Source organism: Botrytis deweyae (genome assembly GCF_014898535.1).
Source record: "Botrytis deweyae strain B1 chromosome Unknown BDEW_011, whole genome shotgun sequence".
NCBI lineage: Eukaryota > Fungi > Ascomycota > Leotiomycetes > Helotiales > Sclerotiniaceae > Botrytis > Botrytis deweyae.
Genome location: NW_024066218.1, coordinates 124,306 through 147,278, shown reverse-complemented (window position 1 = coordinate 147,278; position 22,973 = coordinate 124,306). Strand labels below are relative to the sequence as shown.

Below are 22,973 nucleotides of genomic sequence, written 5' to 3'. Positions count from 1 at the left end.
TCATCACGTCGATGCTCTCTTTTGTGTTATGACGACGACGACGACTACAACGACAACGACAACGACAACGACAACGACGATAACAAGAGCAACGGCAGCAATAACGATTCACTCTATCAACGATCATTTGAATTGATATATTCTTCTTTTTTTCTTCTCTCTCTCTCTCTCTCTCTCTCTCCCCATGTTGACTTGACAACCCACGAATCTCGTATCAAGAAATCAAACTTCAGCTGAATGAAAAAATCATTTCCAAGATCAACATTACTTGTGGCGTTCAATCAAGGATTACCCAGCGGTACACCACTAAACATCACTAAAATCCAAAGTCGAGATTCGCTTGATCCCCGATTGTTTTCCATTTGGCGCCTTTCTCCAGCCTCTTAATTAAAATTACAGCCCGCCCCATCTTGTGGTCCATTGTCCACACCTGGTCTACCACAATTCACCACGGCTACGCTACCTCTCCACTTCGACTTTTCTACCTCCCTAGCTAAAGAAACGCAATCTCTAAATTTTATCTAAAGGAGCCAGATTTTGGACTATCACAAGCTATCATCTGCGTCCCCATCCCCTCCTTAGTTCAATCATCTAGAGCATCAAACTTAATCAAATTTACCTTTGCGAATCGCCAAACCTTAAGAACACAATTGATAACGAATTTGGATAAGCTACAAAACGACGATTTCTGATTGACGAAATCATTTACGAAACTGGATGATATGTTAATGATATGATCACGAATGAATACGAACCTCGGAGCTGAAGTTGAGAAGAAGAAGTCCCTACCTCAGGGTACGGAATAATGGCTGAGAAACGCGATCGATATGGCACAGGAGGAGATCCATCGATTGCGCAGAGAGGGAATGGATATGGAAGTGGGAATGGTAATGGAGCACGAGGATATAATGGACGCGCGCCTCCAAATTTGGGATTTGATGGAGAGGGGAGCTCAGTTTCGGGTCGCGGACCAAATGATAGGAGATACGGGTCTATGCCCCCAAACACGCCCATGACGCCCTACACACCCTACACACCTTACACATCAGTAACTGCAGGATATGATGGCGGAGAGAGTTTTATTTCAGCAGAGACACCGAGACACGATCATTATTATGGCGGAGAGAGTGCGATTGGAGGACGTCCAGCAGTTACACCGGGAGCTGCAGGCTATCGTGGCGGAGAAAGCTCTTACAATGGTGGCACACCACAAACTGGGCGATTTAATGGCGGAGAAGGCTATGCCGAAGGTCGCGCTCCTCGGCCAGGAAGATATGATATTGCTGAGAGTACTATGTCTGTTGACACACCGCGAACTGCTCGATTCGATCCGGGTATGGAAAGCTCTATCGCGCATCCCGATACGCCACGTACTGCTCATTACGATACCACTGCAACTACCATGTCCATGGACCCATCACGAACAGGACCATATGATAAAGAGAATATAATCACGGTAGCAGAATATTATGATCCAGAACGAGCACGAGAACATGAACGACAAATGATGGAGCGCGAGAAATCTGAACGAGAACGAGGAATGCGCCAACCTTCAGGAATGGAATACGGGCCGCGACCTACGGAATATTTGAGTACATCAGGATCATCTACGTCTTCGTACCTCGATATCTCTCGCCATTTTCCTACAAAAGGATTTAGTTTCAGGTCTTTCTTCTCGACACCTTCCGAAAAGTCTGATTCGAAGAAGAAGAAAGAGAAGAAGAAGAAGAAAAGCAAAAAATTGACGAAACACAATACCTCTTCAAGCTCCTCTTTGAATGAAGATTTAGCTTATGGAACCGGATTTCTCAGATACAGAAGGAAGAGGAGTGTGAGAGCTAGGGATGGCAGAGACAGGCAGTGGGAAACCATAGGATATAAGTCTAGCAAGGAAAACTTGAGAGATACTCGATCTCCCACGAATGACAGACCTGCAAGCTCGAAACGACCAGCTACAGATGCTGAACTTTTGGCTTTAGGTGCTGGAATCGCTGGACTTGCCAAACTTGCACTCGACCATAGCAACAAAGACGCCAAGAATGGTAAGAACGGGCGCGGTGTTCCTGAACCCGTTACTTCTAGCCGAAGGGATGAGCGTGGCCTTCCACCTTCCAAGGCTATTCCATACGAAACCGACCCTAATGATGATGAGGCATGGGAATCAGCTTCTGAGGACGAGTCAGATTCAAGTGTTGATACTGGTTTGGCGTTCGGAGGTGGTAGTAATGTTGGCAAGAAAAGCCAGGCTGGCTTGTTCGGACGCAAGAAGACCCACGGCCCAAAGAGTCGAAAGAGTAACGTGGTCGATCCAAGACTTCTTGGGCCAGAGAATTCCCTCAATGGGTATTTATCAGATAGGGCTGTAGGCTTCGAAGACGTGCAATGGGAATCGGGTAGTGACTTTGGTCAACACACTTACATTCCTTACAGTCATCCAGACAGACAGGTGGATACTTTGTATGTGCACGAAAGGGTGAGGATAAGCAGGACCCAAAGTGTTGGAAGTGGTTCGCAGACCCCTCTTCAAGAAGTCTTCCCAGTCCCCACCAATGATCCCTCTCGATTCGATGTGGCGCGAGCATCTTCGTCCGAATACAATGCCTCTAGACCTGCACCAGTTCCAATTCAGCAACCTCAACCCATCACTCCGGTTTCTCATAGTGTTTATCACGAGTCCAACTACGTTCGTTCAGAATCTGGCGGGATCTTGAAAAGCTCTTCTGGTAGATCTAAATCTTTAGCTGGCGCGGCCTTAGCTGGCGTAGCTGGAGCCGCTGTTGGAGCTGCAATTGCATCTGATCGTCGAGATGAAAATGAGAGTTACCGTGATGATGATAGAAGGGACAACCGGAGCTATAGTGAAAGCGCTGTTAATCGACGAGAGAGCAATCGAAAAGAGCGACGCTACGAGGAGGATCAATACTCAATTGCCGATAGCAGCGTCTCTAAACCTCGAGATGAAGACCGAAAAGAGCGCCGTCGTGATTATGACCAATCTTCTATCGCTGATAGTAATCTCACTTGGGATGAAAAACGAGAGAAACGTCGCGAGGAGCGAAGAAAAGATGATTCTAGAAGCTCCACTTCTAATTCTGATCGTGATAAGAATCGAGAAAGGAGTCGTGATGATCCCGATGCTGCTGCAGAGGAGCGAGAGAGAAGACGACGAGAGAGACGCGAAGAGCGACGTGCACCTGATCGCATTGAAGACAACTATGAAGAGCGCCGAGCCCACGTACTCTCAGAAATATCGGCAATGGCTCGCACACCAACGGATCCATTCCAATATCAGGTTGCAAATACACCTCGCGAGGAAAGCTCTAGCCGTCAAGCTAAAGATCAATCTGCACCTGCTGTTGTTACTGTCGAACGCGAACCGGATTTCAATCGAAAGCAAAATTCATCGATCAAAGAATCATCTTCTATCTCACGCTCCGAATCGCGCACTGAGATTTCCATCAAGATTGACAAGGAACAGCGATACAAAGAACATGCTAGAACCCTGCATGATGCCGAGATGATCTATGAAGAAACTGAACATTCTACAGCCCCTATCGAGGCAGCAGCTATTGCCGCCGCCGCCGCTGCTTTGGCTAGGGAAAGTCGCCGAGAATCAAGATCATCGAAACGACGAGGAGAGAGACGAACTGACTCTGAGGATCTTTCAAAGGACGGTGATTCTGCCGAAGCCCCGGGACAATCGCACGATGAAGTTATGGCAGAAGCAGATCGAGCTTATCGTGAAATTCTCATGGCTAGGAAAGTTGCTGCAGAAGTCCGCCGCTCTCGCACTCCATCACCTGAGCGCTCTGTGATGAACAAATACGAAGAAGAGCCAGAAGAAGAACCGCCACGAATTGTCACTCCCCCCGGCATGCATGAACGCAAGAAAGGTCCCTATGATGCACCAAATGCTGATTTCAAGCTGGATTATATTATGACACCTAGAGATCTAAAAGTCTACAGCATTCCAAGCAGGCGATATAAGGTTGATGAATCTGATTTGAAGGGTCCATTCATGACAAAGGATGCGGATGCTAAACTGCCTCGACCTATGTTGAATTTGATTCGGCCCACCCCTACTTCAACACCATCACCCGAGAAACAGTTCGCCACCATGGCTAAGAATGGAAATGTGAAGAAGGAAAGTTCCAATCGGTCGGGTGATCGCCCAGTTGAAAGTCGCCGTTCTGAACCTGAGCCTGAACCTGAACTTCATTCCAAGACCAAGGATAGAGATGGAGAGCGTGAACAACCTTCTATACAATCGCAAGACGAGCCAGCCCAACCCCAACCCAAAGATCAAGTTGAGGATCGTGAACAAACTCCATTATATCGATCACAAGATAAGCCTAGCGATACAGTACAGATCCGCGAACAGATCCGCGAACAGATCCGCGAGCAGACTACATCATACCGATCAAAAGAGGAGTCACATGATCAAGATCGACCAAAACGTGATAGAAGAGACATTCCTCCCATCATTATCGGTCCAAGGGGAGACCTTATTCGCTCATCTGATGTTTCTGTTCCATCTCCCACTCAGTCCACAGTCTCAAAAGCTGTCACCTGGGGCCCAAACGAGACAAAACACTTTGAAGTTGAAAGTCCCACCGAACCAAGGGATGATTACATTTCCGATTCATCCCCAGAAACTCCTGAGAAGCCAAGGTTTTCAGAGCCAAGATTTTCAGAGCCGAGATTTTCAGAGCCAAAATCGGAGTCGCCAACTGAACCAAAATCTCCGAGCGGATGGGCCGCGATGGCAGCAGGCATTATTGGTGCAGGTGTGGGTGCCGCAGTAGCAGGCTCGAGTGAATCTCCTAATCGACCTGAGCGACCTGAATCTCCTAAGAAACCTGAGCGAGCCGAGGTAAGTGAGCTCGCCAGGATCTTAAAAGCTAGGGAGAGTGAACGACCCGAATCTCCTAAGCGAGCTGAGATCAGTGAACTTGCTAGAATTCTGAAAGAAAGAGAAAAGGAGCGACCCGAATCTCCTAAGAAACCCGAGCGAGCCGAGGTAAGTGAACTCGCTAGGATCTTAAAAGCTAGGGAGAGTGAACGACCCGAATCTCCCAAGCGAGCTGAGATCAGTGAACTTGCTAGAATTTTGAAGGAAAGGGAAAGTGAGCGACCTGAATCTCCCAAGCGTGCCGAAGTCAGTGAACTTGCTAGAATCTTGAAAGCAAGGGAACAGGAGCGCAACGAAAGGCCTTATGAGTACCGAGGCGTGACGGTAGAGCCTGAGAGTCCATACGGAGAACCGAGGCGAGATAGTCCACCTCGAGATTTGCGAAGAGACAGTCTGTATCGAGGTGTGACTGTAGAGCCTGAGAGTCCATACGGAGAAACATTTCGAGATGTGGACAGAGACAGTCTGTACCGAGGCGTGACGGTAAAGCCCGAGAGTCCATATGGAGAAATGAGAAGTGAAAGTCCACCTCGAGAAAATAGAAGGGAAAGTTCATCCCAGCATACGAGAAGAGATAGCCCACCAAGCGTCGGTCCCAAGCCCGTTTCGCCACGAACTTCACATATGCCTGGTGCTTTCGACGACGATTTGGATTTCACTGCAACAGTGGCAGCTGGGTTGCAAGATAGTGGCTTCGATCCTAACATCGTGGTTGACGACGTCGCGTTCCGAAAACGTGATTCCCCACCTGGTTCTAATGAATACAAAAAGCCATGGGCAGAATCCATCGACGATCTCTCGAGCATTCCCGGCGAAAGCTCTTCAAATCGTGGCTTTGTCATGGGCGAGGTGCTAGAAACTCCAAAAGATTGGTCGAGTGTATCGCCTGCCAACGAAGAATCACCCAGTCTTACTAGGAAAGAACAGAAAAGGCTTGAAAAAGAACGGAGACGAAGTGGTGGTGATGTAGCATCGCCAATCACTGAAGTTATTGTTGAAGAACCTGAAAGCTATTTTGATCCCTCTAGGCAGAGTAAAAAAGAATCAAGGAGACGTGACAAGGAGGAAGTGAGAACACAATCACTTCTGAGGGAAGAATCTTCATTTGTTGATATTTTGCCAAACCGCGAAATAGTCGAAGAACCGGAAAGTTATGTTGAGCCTGTTGAAACTCCCAAGAAGCCCAAAAAGTCATCTCGATCATCAACGTATGAAGATATCGACCTTGATTCAAAACCAAAAAGGAAATCTAGCAAGCGCTCATCAACTTACGACGGCAAAGTCGAGTCTCCATTGCGTGAAAGTCGTAGGACCTTCTCCATGGATGATATCAAAAGTGGCGACGAATCCAGAATCCCTAGAAAGTCGAAGCGTGACAGTGTTAGATTTGACTCACCCCCTCCAGAGTTTGACTCCGAATCTGGCAGATCATTGAGAAGAAAGTCAAAGGAGAAATTGGGAAGCAAGAGTGAACGTTATGATTCTCCTGACCCTTCACAAATCTCATTACCAGCCTCTGATAATTATGAAGATATGGAGCTATCAAGAGAGCCAGATCGCCCATCACGTCGAGATGGCGATGATCCATTGTGGGCTTCATCCCGTTCAATCTTATCAGCTGGTAGTAGCTCAAAGGTGGACGAAGAAGATTCGCCACAAAAGAACCGAAAGGATCGCAGCAGCACCAAAGAAAATAACGATGCTACACGACCAATTGCTTCAGAACCTATTCGCGACGATAATGAAGATTCAAAGAAGAAGACAAAGGAAGCAACGCCAAAGAAGAGTGGTGGATTGTTTGGTTTCTTTAGTGGTGCAAAGGCAGAAGCAGCAAAGGAGGAACTAACGAAAGGAAGTCGTGATGATCCTGACGATGTCAAGAAGAAAAAGAAAAAACGGAGTTCAACGGCAGATGGAATAACTGAGGGCCAATCTTTCAGTGATTCTCAACTGGTTTCAAGTGAGACCAATGGCCACAAAACACGCGGTGAGGATGGTGTGCAAGATTCTAGGAATGATGGAGAGAGGAAGAGGAGTAAAAGTTCAGATTCGAAGAAGGGTTCTTTTTTAGATAATGCCGGCATCCTTGGCGCGGGTGCCGGCCTTGCTGCTGGTGCAATTGCAATTTCTGCTCAGCACCAACAGCAACATGCCGCTAATAATAATGATAGCGAGGGAAGTACGGGGGATATGGGAAAGCTGGAAAGAGAGGAAGATATATTGGATCCAGAGATTATCGAACGACAAATCAGACCCTCAATTGACCCTCAATATGGAGATCTTTTACCATTGCCGCCAAGTGGTTCAGTTTCACCTAATTGTGAACCAATTGATGACCTGCCCAAACTTCCAGAAAGTCGACCTACAACACCTGAATCTGAAAAACGGACTGTAAGTACGCCAAGGGAGAAGACTCCGCGAAATCGTAAGAGTTTGCAGGAGACTCCTGTAAAATCTCCAAGCCAAAGTGCCGTGCCATTAAAATTCGTCATGGGAAACCGATCCAATCCGGCCTCACCTATTATAACGAGATCTACTGGTAATACGCCCTTTCCTACTTTTCATCCCTCTCCAATTGCAGAATCAGCCACAATTCCAAGATCTAGATCAAGACCTATGTCGTGGGATAATACCAAGGAATTCAAGCCCCTGTATCTATTAGAGACTAACAGACGTGGGTCGTTCGTGCCAGAAGAGTTAATTGACCCGCTCCCACATTTACCTCCGTCCCGAACCAATTCAGAGCTTGACGTGGCGGATCTACCCGAATCGGGCTTTTTGGAAAAATTGGACCTTCACCGCCCTTCACTAGACCCACTTTCAACCAACCTCCCCTCCGATGATCACACCTCCGGAGAATCCACACCGACTGCGATTGCTTTTAAAAGGGACTTAGCGCCATCAGTGGAGTTTCTTCAAGATTCTTTCCCCTCACTGGAAGAAAAACAAACTTTATCTTCTGGTGCATTTCATGAACAATCATCATCTGAAACAGTAGCTAAAGCCATTGGAGCCGCAGGAATTGCAACTGCAGCCGGCCTTGCTATTGCATCTCATGGTACAAGCGATGAACAGGAACCAAGGTCTTCTCAAGAGATCCAGGAAAAGAGTGGAAACGACAATTTAGAATATTCATCTGAGTCACATGACATGCCCTCCGAACGGGAGGAGACATTGCAAAACTTAAGTGGAGCTTCGAGCAATCAAACCATGAGTATTGAAGAGGAGGTCGAACAGACCGAAGAATTTCCTTTGTCAAATTTCAAGAAAAATGAGGGCAAAGGTTTGACGCTTGAATCAGATGACATTCATGACCAAGCCGAGAATACTCCGGAGCCCATTCAAGAACTCTCCAATCCAGTTGAAGAGGATGATGCCGAGTCCGTAGATAACTTCTCTACACCAGAGTCCAAGAACAATCAGGGTAAGAATGGAACAGCTGCATTATCTCAGGAGCCCGAATTGGAACTCCAAAGCGAAATTCCTAGTCAGGAGGATACACAAGGACCAAAATCCGACTATGCTTCAAGTGAACCACATGATGTGACCGGGCCGGATAGAGATCTTATCGAACAAGCAGCTACCTCCGAGGCTCAACTCGTTGAATATCCTACTCAGAACTCCGAAGAGGAGAAAGTACACGAGAAAGCAGACAATAATGTTCTATCCTTCGAGCCCGAATTGAAGACAAGACATGTGGACAGCGTAGAGCCTCTCAAACCTATGGATGAAACCCTTTCAATTGACAAATCGGTTGATGAACCGCAACAGCAAGTGCAGGAATCTGGCCAAATGGAAGAAGCTTTGCCTTCAGTTGAGATTGACCAGATCGAGGAACTCTCTGTTCCCAAGTCCAAGAAGGACAGGAAGAAGGACAAGAAGAAGGCAAAAGCTGATGCTCTCAGACTGGAAGGACTCACTACTGAGCCAATCGTTGAATCTGTGATTGAAGTTCCAACACGAGAACCATCACTTGAGGCATCGCCAGAGCTTTCCCGCGAGATTTCCCAGCCATCTTCTCCTCTAGCCAGCCCCGAGGCACAAGCATTCAATGGTTCTGCACTGCCTGAAAATTCTGGTGATATCACGCCCACAGTTTCCGAGTCTGCTAGCCCCAAATCGGAAAGAGATAAGAAGAAGTTGAAAAAATCTAAGCCGATTCCTCTTGATCCACAACCAGAACAAGCTGTGGTTCAACCCGAGCTCAATGAGGCTGAGCTGTCCCAACCTGAAGATGTCACGAGAAATCATCTAGATTTGTCTCAAGAATTAGTTCAAGAACCCATCCAAGCAGAACCTACCACGCCTGTCAATATTGAGCTAATTGAAGAGTTCTCAACTCCAAAATCCAAGAAAAGCAAGAAGGACAAGAGAAAGGCAAAGAAGGAACAAATTGCGAATGTCGAGCAGAACCCAATTGACGTCACTCAAGAGCAGGAGCAAGTACCTGAACTGCAAGATAAGGAACTACCAGAAGCTCTTACTTTTGAAGAGACGCCGAACCTTGATGATACTATTCACGCTATCGCCTCTCCTTCTTTGAAGAAGAATGGAAAGAAGAGCAAAAACGGTAAGACTGCAGAGATAGAAGGACCCGTGGAACCGACAATTTCTGGTCCTATTCCAGAGGATGTGTCAGAGAAACCAACACCAATGGTTGGACCTGGTGGTTGGCCAATCACTCCTGCTACTCCATGGACTGCCGGCGCACAAGAAATCTCTTCATCGAATGAAAAAGACTACTTTCCAGCTGCAGAAACAATACTACCAATTATCACAGCTGGAGATGCTGTAATTGGTGCAGAACAGTTGAAGTCCAATGATATTTCTGAAGATAAGAATGGTTCTAACAGCCTTGCTGCTGGACATGAAGATAGTCAACTCGGACTTGCAAACCAATCACCAGAGGAATCGAAGCCACAAGAAATCGTGATCGAGGATGTTTCTAAAGATCTTGGAGAGGATGTCACTGAATTCAACGGACTTTCAGCCGGCTCTCAAGAAGATGAATCATCTCTCCCTCGCCAGTTACCTGCGGAGATTGAAGATAACATTGAAGAGAATCATCCACGACAAGAAGAACGGGATCAAATTTCTGCAATCGAGATTCAAGAGGAAGAGAAGCCCATTTCCAATGAGACTGAAGCCCCGGGTGGATTTGAAGCTGGATTCAAAGATGACCAACAAGCGCTTTCTAAGGATTTGAAGGAGGAACTTGAATATAGTAGTGGCAAGCACGAGAGAGACGATAAAAGTGAAGAGCACGCTAATCAAGATCAAATCGAAGAGGTTCCTTCTGATATTTCTTCCTCAGATAATGCTATCAAGGGTTTGGACGAGCCAACAAATGTCCCTACCCCTCAGGCAGAGATTATCGAGGATCCAGCGATCAAAGCTGTACTTGAAGAACCAGAGGAGATTGCCCAAGCTGAAATGAAGCCACAAATGCCCGAAGACAGTGTCCCCGTCGAGAACGTTATCAAGGAACAGACTCCTTTGGAAGAGATCTCCACAATGGTGCAAGAGTCAGAGAGCATCGAAAATACGCATATCGACCAGGATTTTCCAGAGCCAGCAACGACCGAAAACACACCCATTGATCCGATCATTTCAGCACCAGAACCCGAGGTAGAGACCCAGAGCAAGGATTCCAAGGAACAGGAGAACCTCGACAGTTTGTTTGCATCTAATCCTTCCGAAGACATGAAGACACCCGGTACCTCGGAAGAAAATACGCCTGTAGATGCCTCTCCAGAGCACCTCGAGCCTGAGCATTTGCAAGGTCCCGATGAAGCCTCTATTGCCATCGACCCTATGCCGGAATCTGCTACTATTGACAAGAGTCAAGACAATGTGATTGAACCGACACCCATTGAGGAAGTTTCTGTTTCCGAGAATGCGGATCAAGCCAACATTGAGGAAGACAAGACACAAGGAGAAGAACCTGCTGATTTTAAGCAAGAAATTCCGGACGCACCTCTGAAGCCTCCTACTGTAGACCGTGAAATCGAATTTTCTGCACCTCCCAAGAAGTCTGAGAAAGATAAGAACAAGCGTGACAAGCAAGTACAGGATTCAATTGAAGAAGATGCCGTTGCCAAGGACATCAAACCCACTGGCGAGTCGTCCAATATAGAAATGCCAATTGAACAGCCAAATACTATGCCTGTGGAACAAATTATTACGATCCCCGCGAAAGAGCAAACTTCTAACGATGCACCGATGACAGCAGGACTTTCTGGCCTCATGGGCCCTTTGACAGGAAGAAAAAAGGGTGTTTTGGAAATGGTTCAAGCTTTGGGATGGGGCAAAAAGAAGGACAAGGCCGCAATTGCCGCTGCTGAGCAAGGACTCCCTCCAAGACCATCTACAGCACGCGCTGCATCTGAATCTTTTATGTCTACACCACGCGTTGTGTCTGAGTCCGCCATGCCAAAGGACATCGAGACTGAACCTGTCAAAGCACCGTCGCCTACTACGGAACTTGAGGAATGGGCTCTGGCAGACGAAAACTCGAAGACAAATTCAAAGAAGGGCAAGAAGATCGCAAGCGAAGATCTCGAGTCAGTGCCAAGTACAATCATCGAGGAAGATCCTTTACCCATTGAGCCCAAGGAAGAAATTGCTCAAAACATCATGGAGCCATCAGTCACACAATCGACAGAGGATGTACAAGATGACCAATCACCTAAAAGACAGAAGGGCAAGAAACGTCTCAGCTTACAATCGTTCATATCCGAAGAGGCCTCCAAAGCATTCAGAGCCAGGGAATCCGCCAATCAAGGACCAGAAACTCCGGCCTTAAAGGCAGAGCCAGCTTTCATCGAACAATCTCATGAATTCACTTCAGAGCCAATTATCGATACACCAGTTGAAGAAGCGAAAAATACTGAATCCATGATTGAGGTTCCAAACATGAAAATGAAGGAAGATGAGAAGAAACGCCGAAGTTCGCAATCCTCTGCGTCGGAAGAAATGCCAAAGGAAGAGGCAGATGTGTCGAGAGATGCTGTTATTGAGAAGGAACCCGAGCTTCAAGCACCGGAAATCCATGAGCCATCTGCTGAAAGCAGTAGCGAGCCTTCTGAATTCCAACGCGAACCTACTCTGGAAGAGAGTCAAGCTCCCGAACTGTCTAATGAAGATGCCCCTGAACCAGTTGTCGAAACCCCTAGGGAACCCGAGGAACTTGATCGTGAGGCTATTCAGGAGGATCTTTTTACTTCATCACCACAGCCTGAGCACATTCCTGAACCAATTGTTGAGAACCACAGCAAATCATCGGAACCTCCTCACTCGATTGACCAAGAAAATGTTTTCGTTCCGGAACCTCTTTCGGAGGACACTCCGGAGCAAGCAACGCTTGAAAGATCAAACGAGTCTTCGGATGTTCCTCGCGAGGTTATTCAGGATGATGATAATTCACCACAAGCATCATTTGGCTTTGTTACTGAGCCAAGCGCGATTGATAATGAGGCTTCTCCACCAAATAAATCCACTCTCGAGAAACCCCCGAAGAATGTCGATATTTCTGAACCAAGCTTGGTTGATGAATCTTTCTTGCCAAATGAATCGAGTCAAGATGATATCATGGCATCCGTCGAGTATGTTGAACCAGATGCAAGTCTTCAAGAGTCTCGATTGTCAGTTGAACCTCTTTCTGAGGAGTTGGACAATGCTATTGAAGTTAATAAGCCAGACACTGTTGATGAGCTTACTCTACCAAGTCACATTGTCTTCGAGGAAGATTCGAGAGAGGTTGAAGTTGCTGAGCCAAGTCATGACAACGATCAGTCTTTCTTACCACAAAAGCCACTTCTCGAGGAAACTCATAAGGATGTCGACGGGTCTTTGACGAAGCAAGTTATTCCACGGGGGGAGTCAGGAACTCTGGAAACTTTCGAGCCAAGCCATACTGATGAAGAGACTCTCTTATCTACTGAACCTGCAATAAAATTTGAAACAGTTCAAGCGCCAAGCGAAATTGATCCTGCCGAGGAAACGGAAGTCCAAGATGAATCGACCTTACCCATCACTAAGAAGTCCAAGAAAAACAAGAAGAGTAAGAACAAGTCCCAGTCAGAGCCCGAGGTGCCAATCGAAGTCGCCAAAGAGCCTGAACAGACTCTTCTTGTTGAGGAACAAATCTTGGAAGAGCCTTTCGTAACCGCGGAATCAAGCAATCGCGAAGCCTTGGAGCAGCCGCTCGAAAGATCAGTTGAGACCATCGAGCCAGAAATTCGTGATGTCTTAGATCCTGCTTCTGTACCACTTCCGGAGGATGATATCAATGAGAGTATCGAACTTGACGAACCCACAGGCTTCGAGAATCTACAGCCATCCCTTAACCTTAGTCCATCAATCCCAATTCCTGAAGAAACAACTATCAAACCAGAGATCGAGGAGCCCAAGAGTCTTGAAGACTTAGATGATTCTGAGCATGCAGCATCAATCCCATTGCCGGAAGACATTGTGATGAATCCAACCGAGGACATCGAGCATCAAGGTCATGAACTTGCGGAAGCACTTAAACCAGTTCCAGATGCTGTGGAGAAGACGATTGAAACCCCCTCCGACATCGACATCCCCGAAAGCAAAGAAACATTGGAATTTTCAGAACCGATTTCTCCCATTCTAGAAAAGTCTTCCCAAGAACCTGCTCCAGTCTCACCAAAGAGGTCTAGAAAAGATAAGAAAAAGCGCAAGTCTGCTACACCAGTGCCATTGGCCGAAGAGTCTCTTTCGTCAGACCCACTCTTCGAAAGCGAAACAAAAGCTGTCGAGCCAACAACGGAAGAAGCAAGACTAGTTGTTTCAGAACCTCCAATTGATAGATCTTCGGAAGAAGTGATGTTCAGCAAGTCACAAGAAGCCGAGTTTCTTTCAGAATTGATCGACCCAGAGACCGAACAGAAGGGCATCGAACCGACGGAGGACATTACAACTCCAAGTATCTCCGATGAGATTGAACACGTTCTCCAAGAAAAACATGCTGAGCCACATGCTGAAGTTCCAACCGAGGAATCCGAGAAAGAAAGGGAAGAGCAAAAGTTTGAAGTACCTATTCTAGACTCTGAAGATATTACTTCCCAAGCCCCACTGAAGCCTTTACCGATTCAACCGGACGGCGATGTATCAAACCAAGACACCGTTCCGAACTCCACCAAGTCAATTCCAGAGAGCGTGCAAACGGCCAACGAGAATATATCGAATCCCAATCTGAACGATGTTGAGGTTAAACAAGACGATACTCCCAAGTCGGTTTTGGACATCCCTCTTGAACAACATGATCTTGAATCTGGATCCAAAGATATCACAGACTTCTCAGAAACAAACTCTCCAGATGCTCCAGTCATTGAACTAAAAGAGGACGAAAAGGAGCGCAAATCTCTTCACACAAGTCCATCATTTGAGCTTCCTATGGAAAGCACGTCAGAAATGACCGAACTTTCCCAGCCAATCAATCAAGCTTCAGAAGAGGAACTTCATGGCATAGAACCTGCGGAGACTGTCAGAGAGATCGTCCAGCAACCAACAGAGCTTCAAGAACATGCCCTTGAGCAAGAACAAACAGAGGAAGATCCCAAGGTATTTATGGAGCCAGTAATCGAGTCAATTGCATCAGCACCATCGACAAACATTTCTCATGGACCAACTGTTGAGTCTGAAAATTTCAAGGAAGATGACCTCACACCACAGGAACCAATTGTGCAACAAGAATCACCAAGCGAACCAAAAAGCATCGCGGAGCCATCCTTATTACCACATCAAATCATTGAGCCGGAAAGTGTAAACGAGGAAACTTTCCTCCCGCAAAATTCAATGATCGATTCAAGTATTGATGAGGAGGCACCTCAATCACAGGAACGATTTCTCGAGCCAGGAACCAGAAACGAAGAAAGCTTTTTACCGCAAGAATCAACAATTGAATCACGAATCAGTGAAGAGCCAACTTCACAGCAAGAGCTAGAAACTGTGCCAGAAATTTCCAGTCTCGAATCTAGTCTGGTACAAGACTCGGTCGTTGAGCCAACACCAGAGGAAGAGCAAATTGTTGTACAGAAACCAGTCATCGAGCTCAACATTCCTGAACCAGCACAAATTGCTTTGCCAGAATCACCAATTGACCAAACATCATTCGAGCAAGAATTGTCTTTTCCACAAGAGTCTCTAACTGAGCCAGAGGTTATTGAAGAAGCACCTATTATTCAAGATCGTGCAACTGGTCCTCAGAGTTCGGATATTAAGCTGGTCATTCCACAAGAATCGCCCCTGGAGCAAAACGTTGTTGAGCCTGCACAAATTTCTTTGCCAGAATCACCAACTGAGCAGGAAGTATCTGAACCAGAAGTTTCATCTCAACAGGAGCTCGTTTCTCAAAATCATATTGTTGAAGAACCAAGTCTTTCACGAGAGCACCATGTCGAACCGAAAAGCTCACATCCCGAATTGGTGAACTATTCAGAATGGCCTCTTGGACAAAAGACTGTCGAGCCAGAACAAATTGCCTTGCCAGAATCACCGATCGAACAGGAATCATTTGAACCAGAAGTACTTTTTCGACAAGAGCCTGTAGTTGAGTCACAAGATCGTCCAGTACCAAGCGATTCATCAGAATTGCTATTTGAGGAAAAGGCCGGAGAGAAAGAATTGTCTTTTCCACAAGATACCGTTGATCCGGAAATAACCGACAAGGCACTCAACCCTCATGAACAGGATATCAATTCCAAATTTTCTGAGCAAGAATCAACTGTTTTACAAGAATTACCGATCGAGCAGTCAATTGGTCAACCTTTAGAGGTCAACGGTGAAGAGCCTGTTTCCGAATTAAACCCCATGGATGATATGACAATTCCACAAGAATCATCGATTGAGCCAACGAAGTTAGAATCAGATATGTCAAGTTCGACTATCGTACCTGAAGAATCAGCGAGGGATCTCGAACCTGGTTTCCTCAATGAATCTGGCAAAGAAAAGGAGGAACGAGAAGAGAATTTGGACATTTCAGAAACCTCCGGAGATCCCAGCAACGTTACTTTGACTTTTCAAGTACCAGAAAATCAAGCGCTAGAAATCGTCTCCGAGTCAACACCATCTGATCCTATCATTGAGCCTGTATCAAGCTCGCCAGATGTCGTTTCCGAAAATCTTGAGCCAATTGCAAATGTGGAGCAAATCAAACCAGATCTTGTTGAACCTACATCGAATACAGAACCAATCGCCAATGAACAAGTTATCGATTCTACCCTTGAGGACCCTGTACATGGTCAGCGTCCTACCGAAAGTCTGACTGCCGAGACTGGATCAATACAAAGAGATGAATGGGCTCAGCCGATCGAGGAGTCAAAAGAGGTAGAAAAGGAGGGTGATGATGTCTTGCAACCAATGAAAGAGCAATCTGATGTTGCGCCTCAGGCCTCAGAAATCACAAATACGCCGTTTGAGATCACAGATAAGTCATCCATGGGAGACGATGTAAAAGAACTGGCAAACGGGGATATAACAGAGACCGATGATGAGTCGTTCTTGGACGCTGTTGAATCTTTTCCCATTGAAGATACTCCGATGAATTTGACCCCTCGGGCTTCACGAGAGCCTGTTGAGGCTATTGAGCCCGAGTTTGAAGAACTTACTCAAGAACCTGCAGAACAATCCATTCCGGAAGTTATCAAGCCACTTCACGAAGAAGAATTCATTCCAGCCCCTATGCCTGAGACTTTACGACAAAACGATGATGCGTTTCCTAATTCAGAAGATGTTACACTGGACGAGCACAAATCAATTCCAGTCGATGAGTTATCAAAAAATGATTTACCACGAGAGATGCTGAATGGAGAGCATCCAAAAGAAGAGCACAGACCAGCAGATGATGATGTCACTGAGGGCTTGACCAAGAATTCCAAGGATATAAATGATCGTGAGTTTGGATTTTCTTCACCGGTACAGTTTATCCCCAAAGACACCCAAATAGGAGTACCGGATATTGTGGAGCCAGTACCTACAGAGATAACACTCGATGAATTCAAGGACATTATCACTGGAGACATGCCAAAGGAAGTTCAACAACAAACCGAGGACGAATGGGGTTCGATTTCTACCAAGAAATCGAGAAAGGACAAGGAGACACTTGAGTCTACCTTGTCTACCCCATTGGAGCCCGAGGTTCCCAATGTTGCTACTGAGCTTCCTGAGGATATTCCACCAAATTCTGGAAAGCTAGAAGAGCTACTTCCAACTATTGAGGACGTACCTGATACTCATACATCTTTCCAGATTCCACAGGTTGATAAAATTGTTTCCGAGCATGATCCTTTTGACACGTCACACGATAAGAACGATAAAATGGGCAAGGGGATCTCAAGCAGAGAACTCGACCCAGAGCCAGAAATCCCAGCCTTGGCCAATACCGTCGCGGTATCCGATTTACAAGATATCAATTCCGGCGAGCGTCTCCTGACTTCTCCTATTCCAATACGAAACATCGTTCCAGCATCGAACCCAATTGCGGAACCAGATATGACTTCACCTCCCTCATCATCTTCATTCAAGCCGCTTATCGATGAGTCAAAAAATCTATCTACTGCATTAGTACAAGTCCCTTCCAAAAAAGACAAGAGAAAACGTCAAGCAACAATAAATCTGAAAACGCCCAAAGATGATCAACGAACTTTTTGGGCAGATGAAGTTCCCGAAGCAGAAGTTACCAGGGCTGTACCAGTCATTGAAGATATTGGACGAGATGAATTCTATTCTCATATTGCCAGCACGGTCAAAGAATCCGACGCGAACGAATTTTCTAGACCACCCGCCAAGAAAGGAAAGAAGAATACGAGAAGAAAATCAACCGATATCAAAGACTTCCAATCATCAATGGGGGAAGATTTATCAAAAATTGAACCAATGAAGGAGCGCAAAGAGATGCCGTCTTTAGTAGCCGCGACTGCAGCAATTGTTAGTGCAGCAACGTTGGCTAGCAAGAGCAAAGAATCAGAAGTTGGAGCTGTTGAGGAAGATGAAAGCCCCATGATGGAAATTTTATCTGAGGAGGAAGAGCATGGACTAAGTATGGACAAGATAGCACCAAGTGATAACGTATCTGATGATTCTGTGCCACGGGAAGACAAGGACTCAAAAGTTTCTGACGAGGTGAAGGATGAATCGGGAGAGAAGAATGATGAATATGACAGTGATGGATTTCCAGATATAAATACGACTGTGCAAGAACCAGAGCAAATAGAGAACATCCAGGATCCAATGATTGAGACATCTGACAAGGCTGCTGCTGTGGAACCTCAAGAGTTTAGAACTCCTAGATCTCTTAGCCCCGTTCTCGACATAACAAGATTCACTCAAGAGCCGGAGCAGATGGACTCGATGCAGCAAAAAGAAGTCGCCGAAACATCCGAGTCAAATAAGGTGGAACGTTCTATTTTGCATGAGCCAGAGGAGACCAAGACCATTCAAGAACCAACGGAACAGATTTCCACTGAGCATGCGGAAGATGAAAACACCGTTTTCCACCAGCCAAAACAAATGGAACCCGTCCAGAAGCCAACGACACAAGTTCCTGCTGAGCCTACTATTGTAGAACGCCAAATCTTACAAGAATCCGAGCAGATTGGTGCCCCTCAAGAGCAAATGGTGCAGATTCCTGCCAAACCCTCGATAATGGAAGATCGTGAAAGTACAACACCCACGCCACCTCGCAATTTCGATCCCAATGACGACAAAACTCAAGAAACAGCACTAGCTGCCCAAACTTATGCTTCGAGCAGTTCTTCAAGCCGGAGACGATCACCACCTGCACGCGAACCAAGAGGAGATCTGCCAGAAGAGTACCTCTCTAGACCATCGAGAAGAGATATCGAGAAGAAGAGAAGGAAGAAGTCAATCGAAGTTGACGATACCCTAGATCTTTTACCAGCACCAATCCAAGAAGCCTTGCGGAATACTATTGTTGAGCCCCGAGCTAGAGAAACCAGTCCTTCGCCAATCTCCTCTCCGATAGCCGAACGAGCTAAAAGAGCTAGATCAAGATCCCGTCCTCCATCTCGACCTGGAACACCTGGCTTGACAATGCTACGAGAAGAATCAGAGGATGAGAATGCTCTCAATGTAGGAAGCAGAGACAGTGCTTTTATCGGCGACTCTCCAAATCCTCCTCAAGGAAACTTCGCAGACAAGCATGAAGACATTCGTGATAGTGGCATTCACTTAAGAGACATTTCACCTTCCATGCGTGTTAGAGCACCTGTATCTTCATCCGATGCAGCTATCGATAGCATGACGTGGCCTTCTGTGGATGAAGATGCTGGGACGGTTAATCTTGAACAGCCGCAACGACCAAAAGTTGTGGAGGACTTAACACGTCATGGCCATGCAATTGATGATCTGCCATCTCAGAGACACAAAGAAGAGGGGTACACAGATCTACATAGAACGCGGGCAATTCACAGAGCACATTCACCTCATGAAGAAAAGCATAGGCTTTCTCGCAAAACTTCTTTAAGTCGTGGAGAACTCGCAGAAGCGAATCATGTAGACTTTGTCCGATCCCAACGACTTAAGGCATTCCAAACGAAATCCAAGGAAAAGTTATCTGAGCCTCCCCGAGCAGAAGCAATCAACAAACCAGTGACGCCAGAAAAAGAACATAGAAGACATCGTGTCCACCGCTCCGAATTTCCTGACGTCCAGTACCGTAAACCAAAGGAAAACAAATACGGGGACCTTGAGCCAGTCAAACCCCCCAAAACTTCTAAAACTGAGCAGCGAAGTGTTTCCGAGAGTTCTCCATCTTTAATTGGAAGTGCAGCTCTTGCAGCAGCAGGATCGGGATTTGCAGCAGCAAGGAAGTTAAGTCAAGAAAGCCGACCTTTAAGTGCTCAAAGTCACAAAAGTCAAAGATCCGCTTCAAATATCAGTGTTACTCGATTGCGAACGCCGGTTCCATTAGATGCGCCTCAAGCGCCACAGTTCCCCGATAGCGCTAAGACCAATCGTTCGTTTACACCGCCACTTCGTCGTAGCGCCCGGAAAATTAGCGGGGATCCAAGATCACTCCGTCAACAAAGCAACATTGATCTCGCTAAGGAAATTGATCCAGCCTCCATCAATACCGCTACATCGACAACCTCAACAAATACTGCAAATCCAACTGCAAATGAGGGCCGAGCCAGGGCGCAAGATATGGCCGATGTCTACGTAAGTTGGTACAAATCTGAAGATGAAAAATTTTCACCACTAATAAAAAAATGTAGGATGGCTATGGTGAAGGCCACATGGGCTCACCACGATCCCCAACTCGACCTCACAGTATGCGACGACGACAAAGTATGCAAGTCTTGGAACTCGAATCAAAATTGGATCAACTAACTGCGGAAAATCGCGCGCTCGCCGAATCTAAAGCTCATGCCGAACATATGCTCCGATCAAGCCAAGGTGCACCTGCGGCCTTGGTAGAAAGGGATGCGCAAATCGATTTACTTAAACGAACACTGTCATCGATGCAAGATGAGGTCAAAAGATTGACTGAAGTGAATGCGGGTCTTTCTAGTGCTGCTGTTACACTGGGTCAACAACATAACGCAAGATATGGCACACTCGAATCACAACATGCACAAACTTCACGCGAACTCCAGCAGGCCCGCGAGGCTCATCACAACCTACAAAGCGAAGTACAAGGCGTCATACACAACGCTATACAAGAAAGGGACCAGGAAATTGCATCGTTGCGATCTCAATTGGATGTGGCCAAGGAACAAATCCGGGCAATGCAGAGGGAAATTCTAGCTGCCAAAGCAGGTGACGCTCAATTCCTGATCATCCGAGACGAGGACTATTTCGATAATGCTTGTCAACAACTCTGCCAACATGTTCAGCAATGGGTACTTAGATTTTCAAAGTTCTCTGACATGAGAGCCTGTAGACTCACGAGCGAAATCAACAACGATAAAACCATTGATCGACTCGATAATGCCATTCTAGATGGCTCAGATGTGGATAGTTATCTTGCGGATAGAGTGAGGAGACGAGATGTCTTCATGTCAATGACAATGACAATGGTGTGGGAATTCATATTCACTCGCTACTTATTTGGCATGGATCGAGAACAAAGACAAAAGCTCAAGTCATTGGAGAAGGTATTGTCTGAAGTTGGGCCACCATCAGCCGTTCATCAATGGCGTGCTACGACTTTGACCTTGTTATCCAAACGAGATTCATTCGCCAGACAAAAAGAACAAGATACTTTAGCTGTGGTGCATGCTGTTTTAGAGACCCTAACAGAGATCTTACCTCCACCTAGTCACCTGGAAAATCAAATCGAGGAACAACTCAAACGTGTTATAAAAGCTGCCGTTGATCTCTCCATAGAAATGCGCACTCAACGCGCAGAATACATGATGCTACCACCACTTCAACCCGAATATGATGCCAATGGCGATCTCGCTAGCAAAGTCTCCTTCAACGCTGCACTCATGAATGAACGCAGCGGAGATACCATCTCTAACGAAGAACTCGAGGCACAAAGAGCTGTCGTCAGAGTTGTACTCTTTCCACTTGTGGTGAAGAAGGGTGATGATTTAGGACAAGGCGATGAGGAAATCGTAGTCTGTCCTGCTCAGGTTTTGGTTGCCAAACCCAGAATGGGCAAGGGACCAGTGGGAAGGGTTTATAGTCCGGCGAGTGGAGCGGACATGGACAGGAGAAGTGATAGGAGCCGAACTCCTGCTAGTTTGCAGAGCAGTATGCCCGATGCCAATGTTATTTGAAGAGAAAAAAACACGAAAGAAAATAAAATCGGGATGGCGGATGAAGAAATGAATGGAAAGGGGTGCGGGTTAAATGGGAGTGGTGATGAAATAATTGATACCCTTTGGGTTTAGCGGTGATGGTTGAATCATGTGTTTTAATGTTTTCTTTCCCTTTGTTTTTCTTTTTATCTTCGACGGTTTCCCGATTCATTTTAATGATGATTAATGATGCTATGCATTTAGCGGACTCATAGCTACGGCTATGGATTGTTTCTTTCATATTTCGGGCAAAAAAGATATCCATATTTTAACGACGATCACGACCAGATTGTAGAATTAGACGAGTTTAATTTACTCCGCTTAGTTTATGAATTTAAATGCCAACGCACTTCATTTTGATTCGGGTTTCGATCTCGATTGTCATTCTTTTCAATTAAAGGTGAACTATATAGAATTGCAAAAGCAAACCTCGACAAACTCTCACTGCCGGTCAATCCTTCTCCTACGGCGCTAGCTACCTTCTCTCATTCATGTATACATGTATATCCTAGTGGAGATCCCCCTGTCGCTCAAGAATCGAGTGATTTTGTATTGTTGGCTCCAACGAAAAATTAGACATAAAATCATGGAAACACATAATTGTCATATCTTGTGGCTCTTGGGCACAACACTCCACCATTTTTACAGCTCGATGGGTAGATCCTTTTGCAACTCGTCAAACTGTGTAGTCTTACCCTGACTATACCACCAAGCATCCAACTACTTCCCAATCTCCCTGTTAATGGTCACCCAAAAAAAATTGCATTGAAGAAACAGCCCACTTATGTCATTTTCTTAGCTTTAAGACATATACCTGTCTTAGTCTGTGAAATTCGACCTACAGGTGCGTCTGTGTAAACTAATCACTTATTGCCGTCATAGATATGTATTAAGCTGTCAGGCCATAAAAATGGCTCTGATGGGTGGTGTGCCAGTGCTTTCCTCTGAAGTGGGCGACTCACAAGGTACCAACCACCAGTATCACCGTGCATGCTTTACTCGATATTGATATTCTCATATATACCCTCAACCTGTCAATGTCGAGATCTTCTTGCGTGGTATCATTGCATAAGTGTGCGTTCCCTTGGACCTTTAATCATTTAACTTTCTACTTGAGTGTTGTCATTGCGTTTTGTCAACTTACTCGTCGAAGCTAAAGTAGTGGTCATAATACGTTTCTCTCTCTAAGATAGCATATCCAATCAGAGCGATAAAAAAGAGCATCAATATGAATCCCCCCATGTATTTCTATTGCGCAAATGAGAGAT

General features: G+C 46.0%; 1 protein-coding gene across 1 annotated transcript; it reads left to right on the top strand.

The window, feature by feature from the left end:
• Positions 1–805: 805 nt before the first annotated feature.
• On the top strand, positions 806–21,684 carry EAE98_005508 (uncharacterized protein; the record flags this gene model as incomplete). Its single annotated transcript, XM_038953130.1, has 3 exons — positions 806–7,303; positions 7,352–20,116; positions 20,173–21,684. 3 exons carry the CDS (start codon positions 806–808, stop codon positions 21,682–21,684), a joined length of 20,775 nt encoding a protein of 6,924 aa, XP_038810231.1.
• Positions 21,685–22,973: the final 1,289 nt, after the last annotated feature.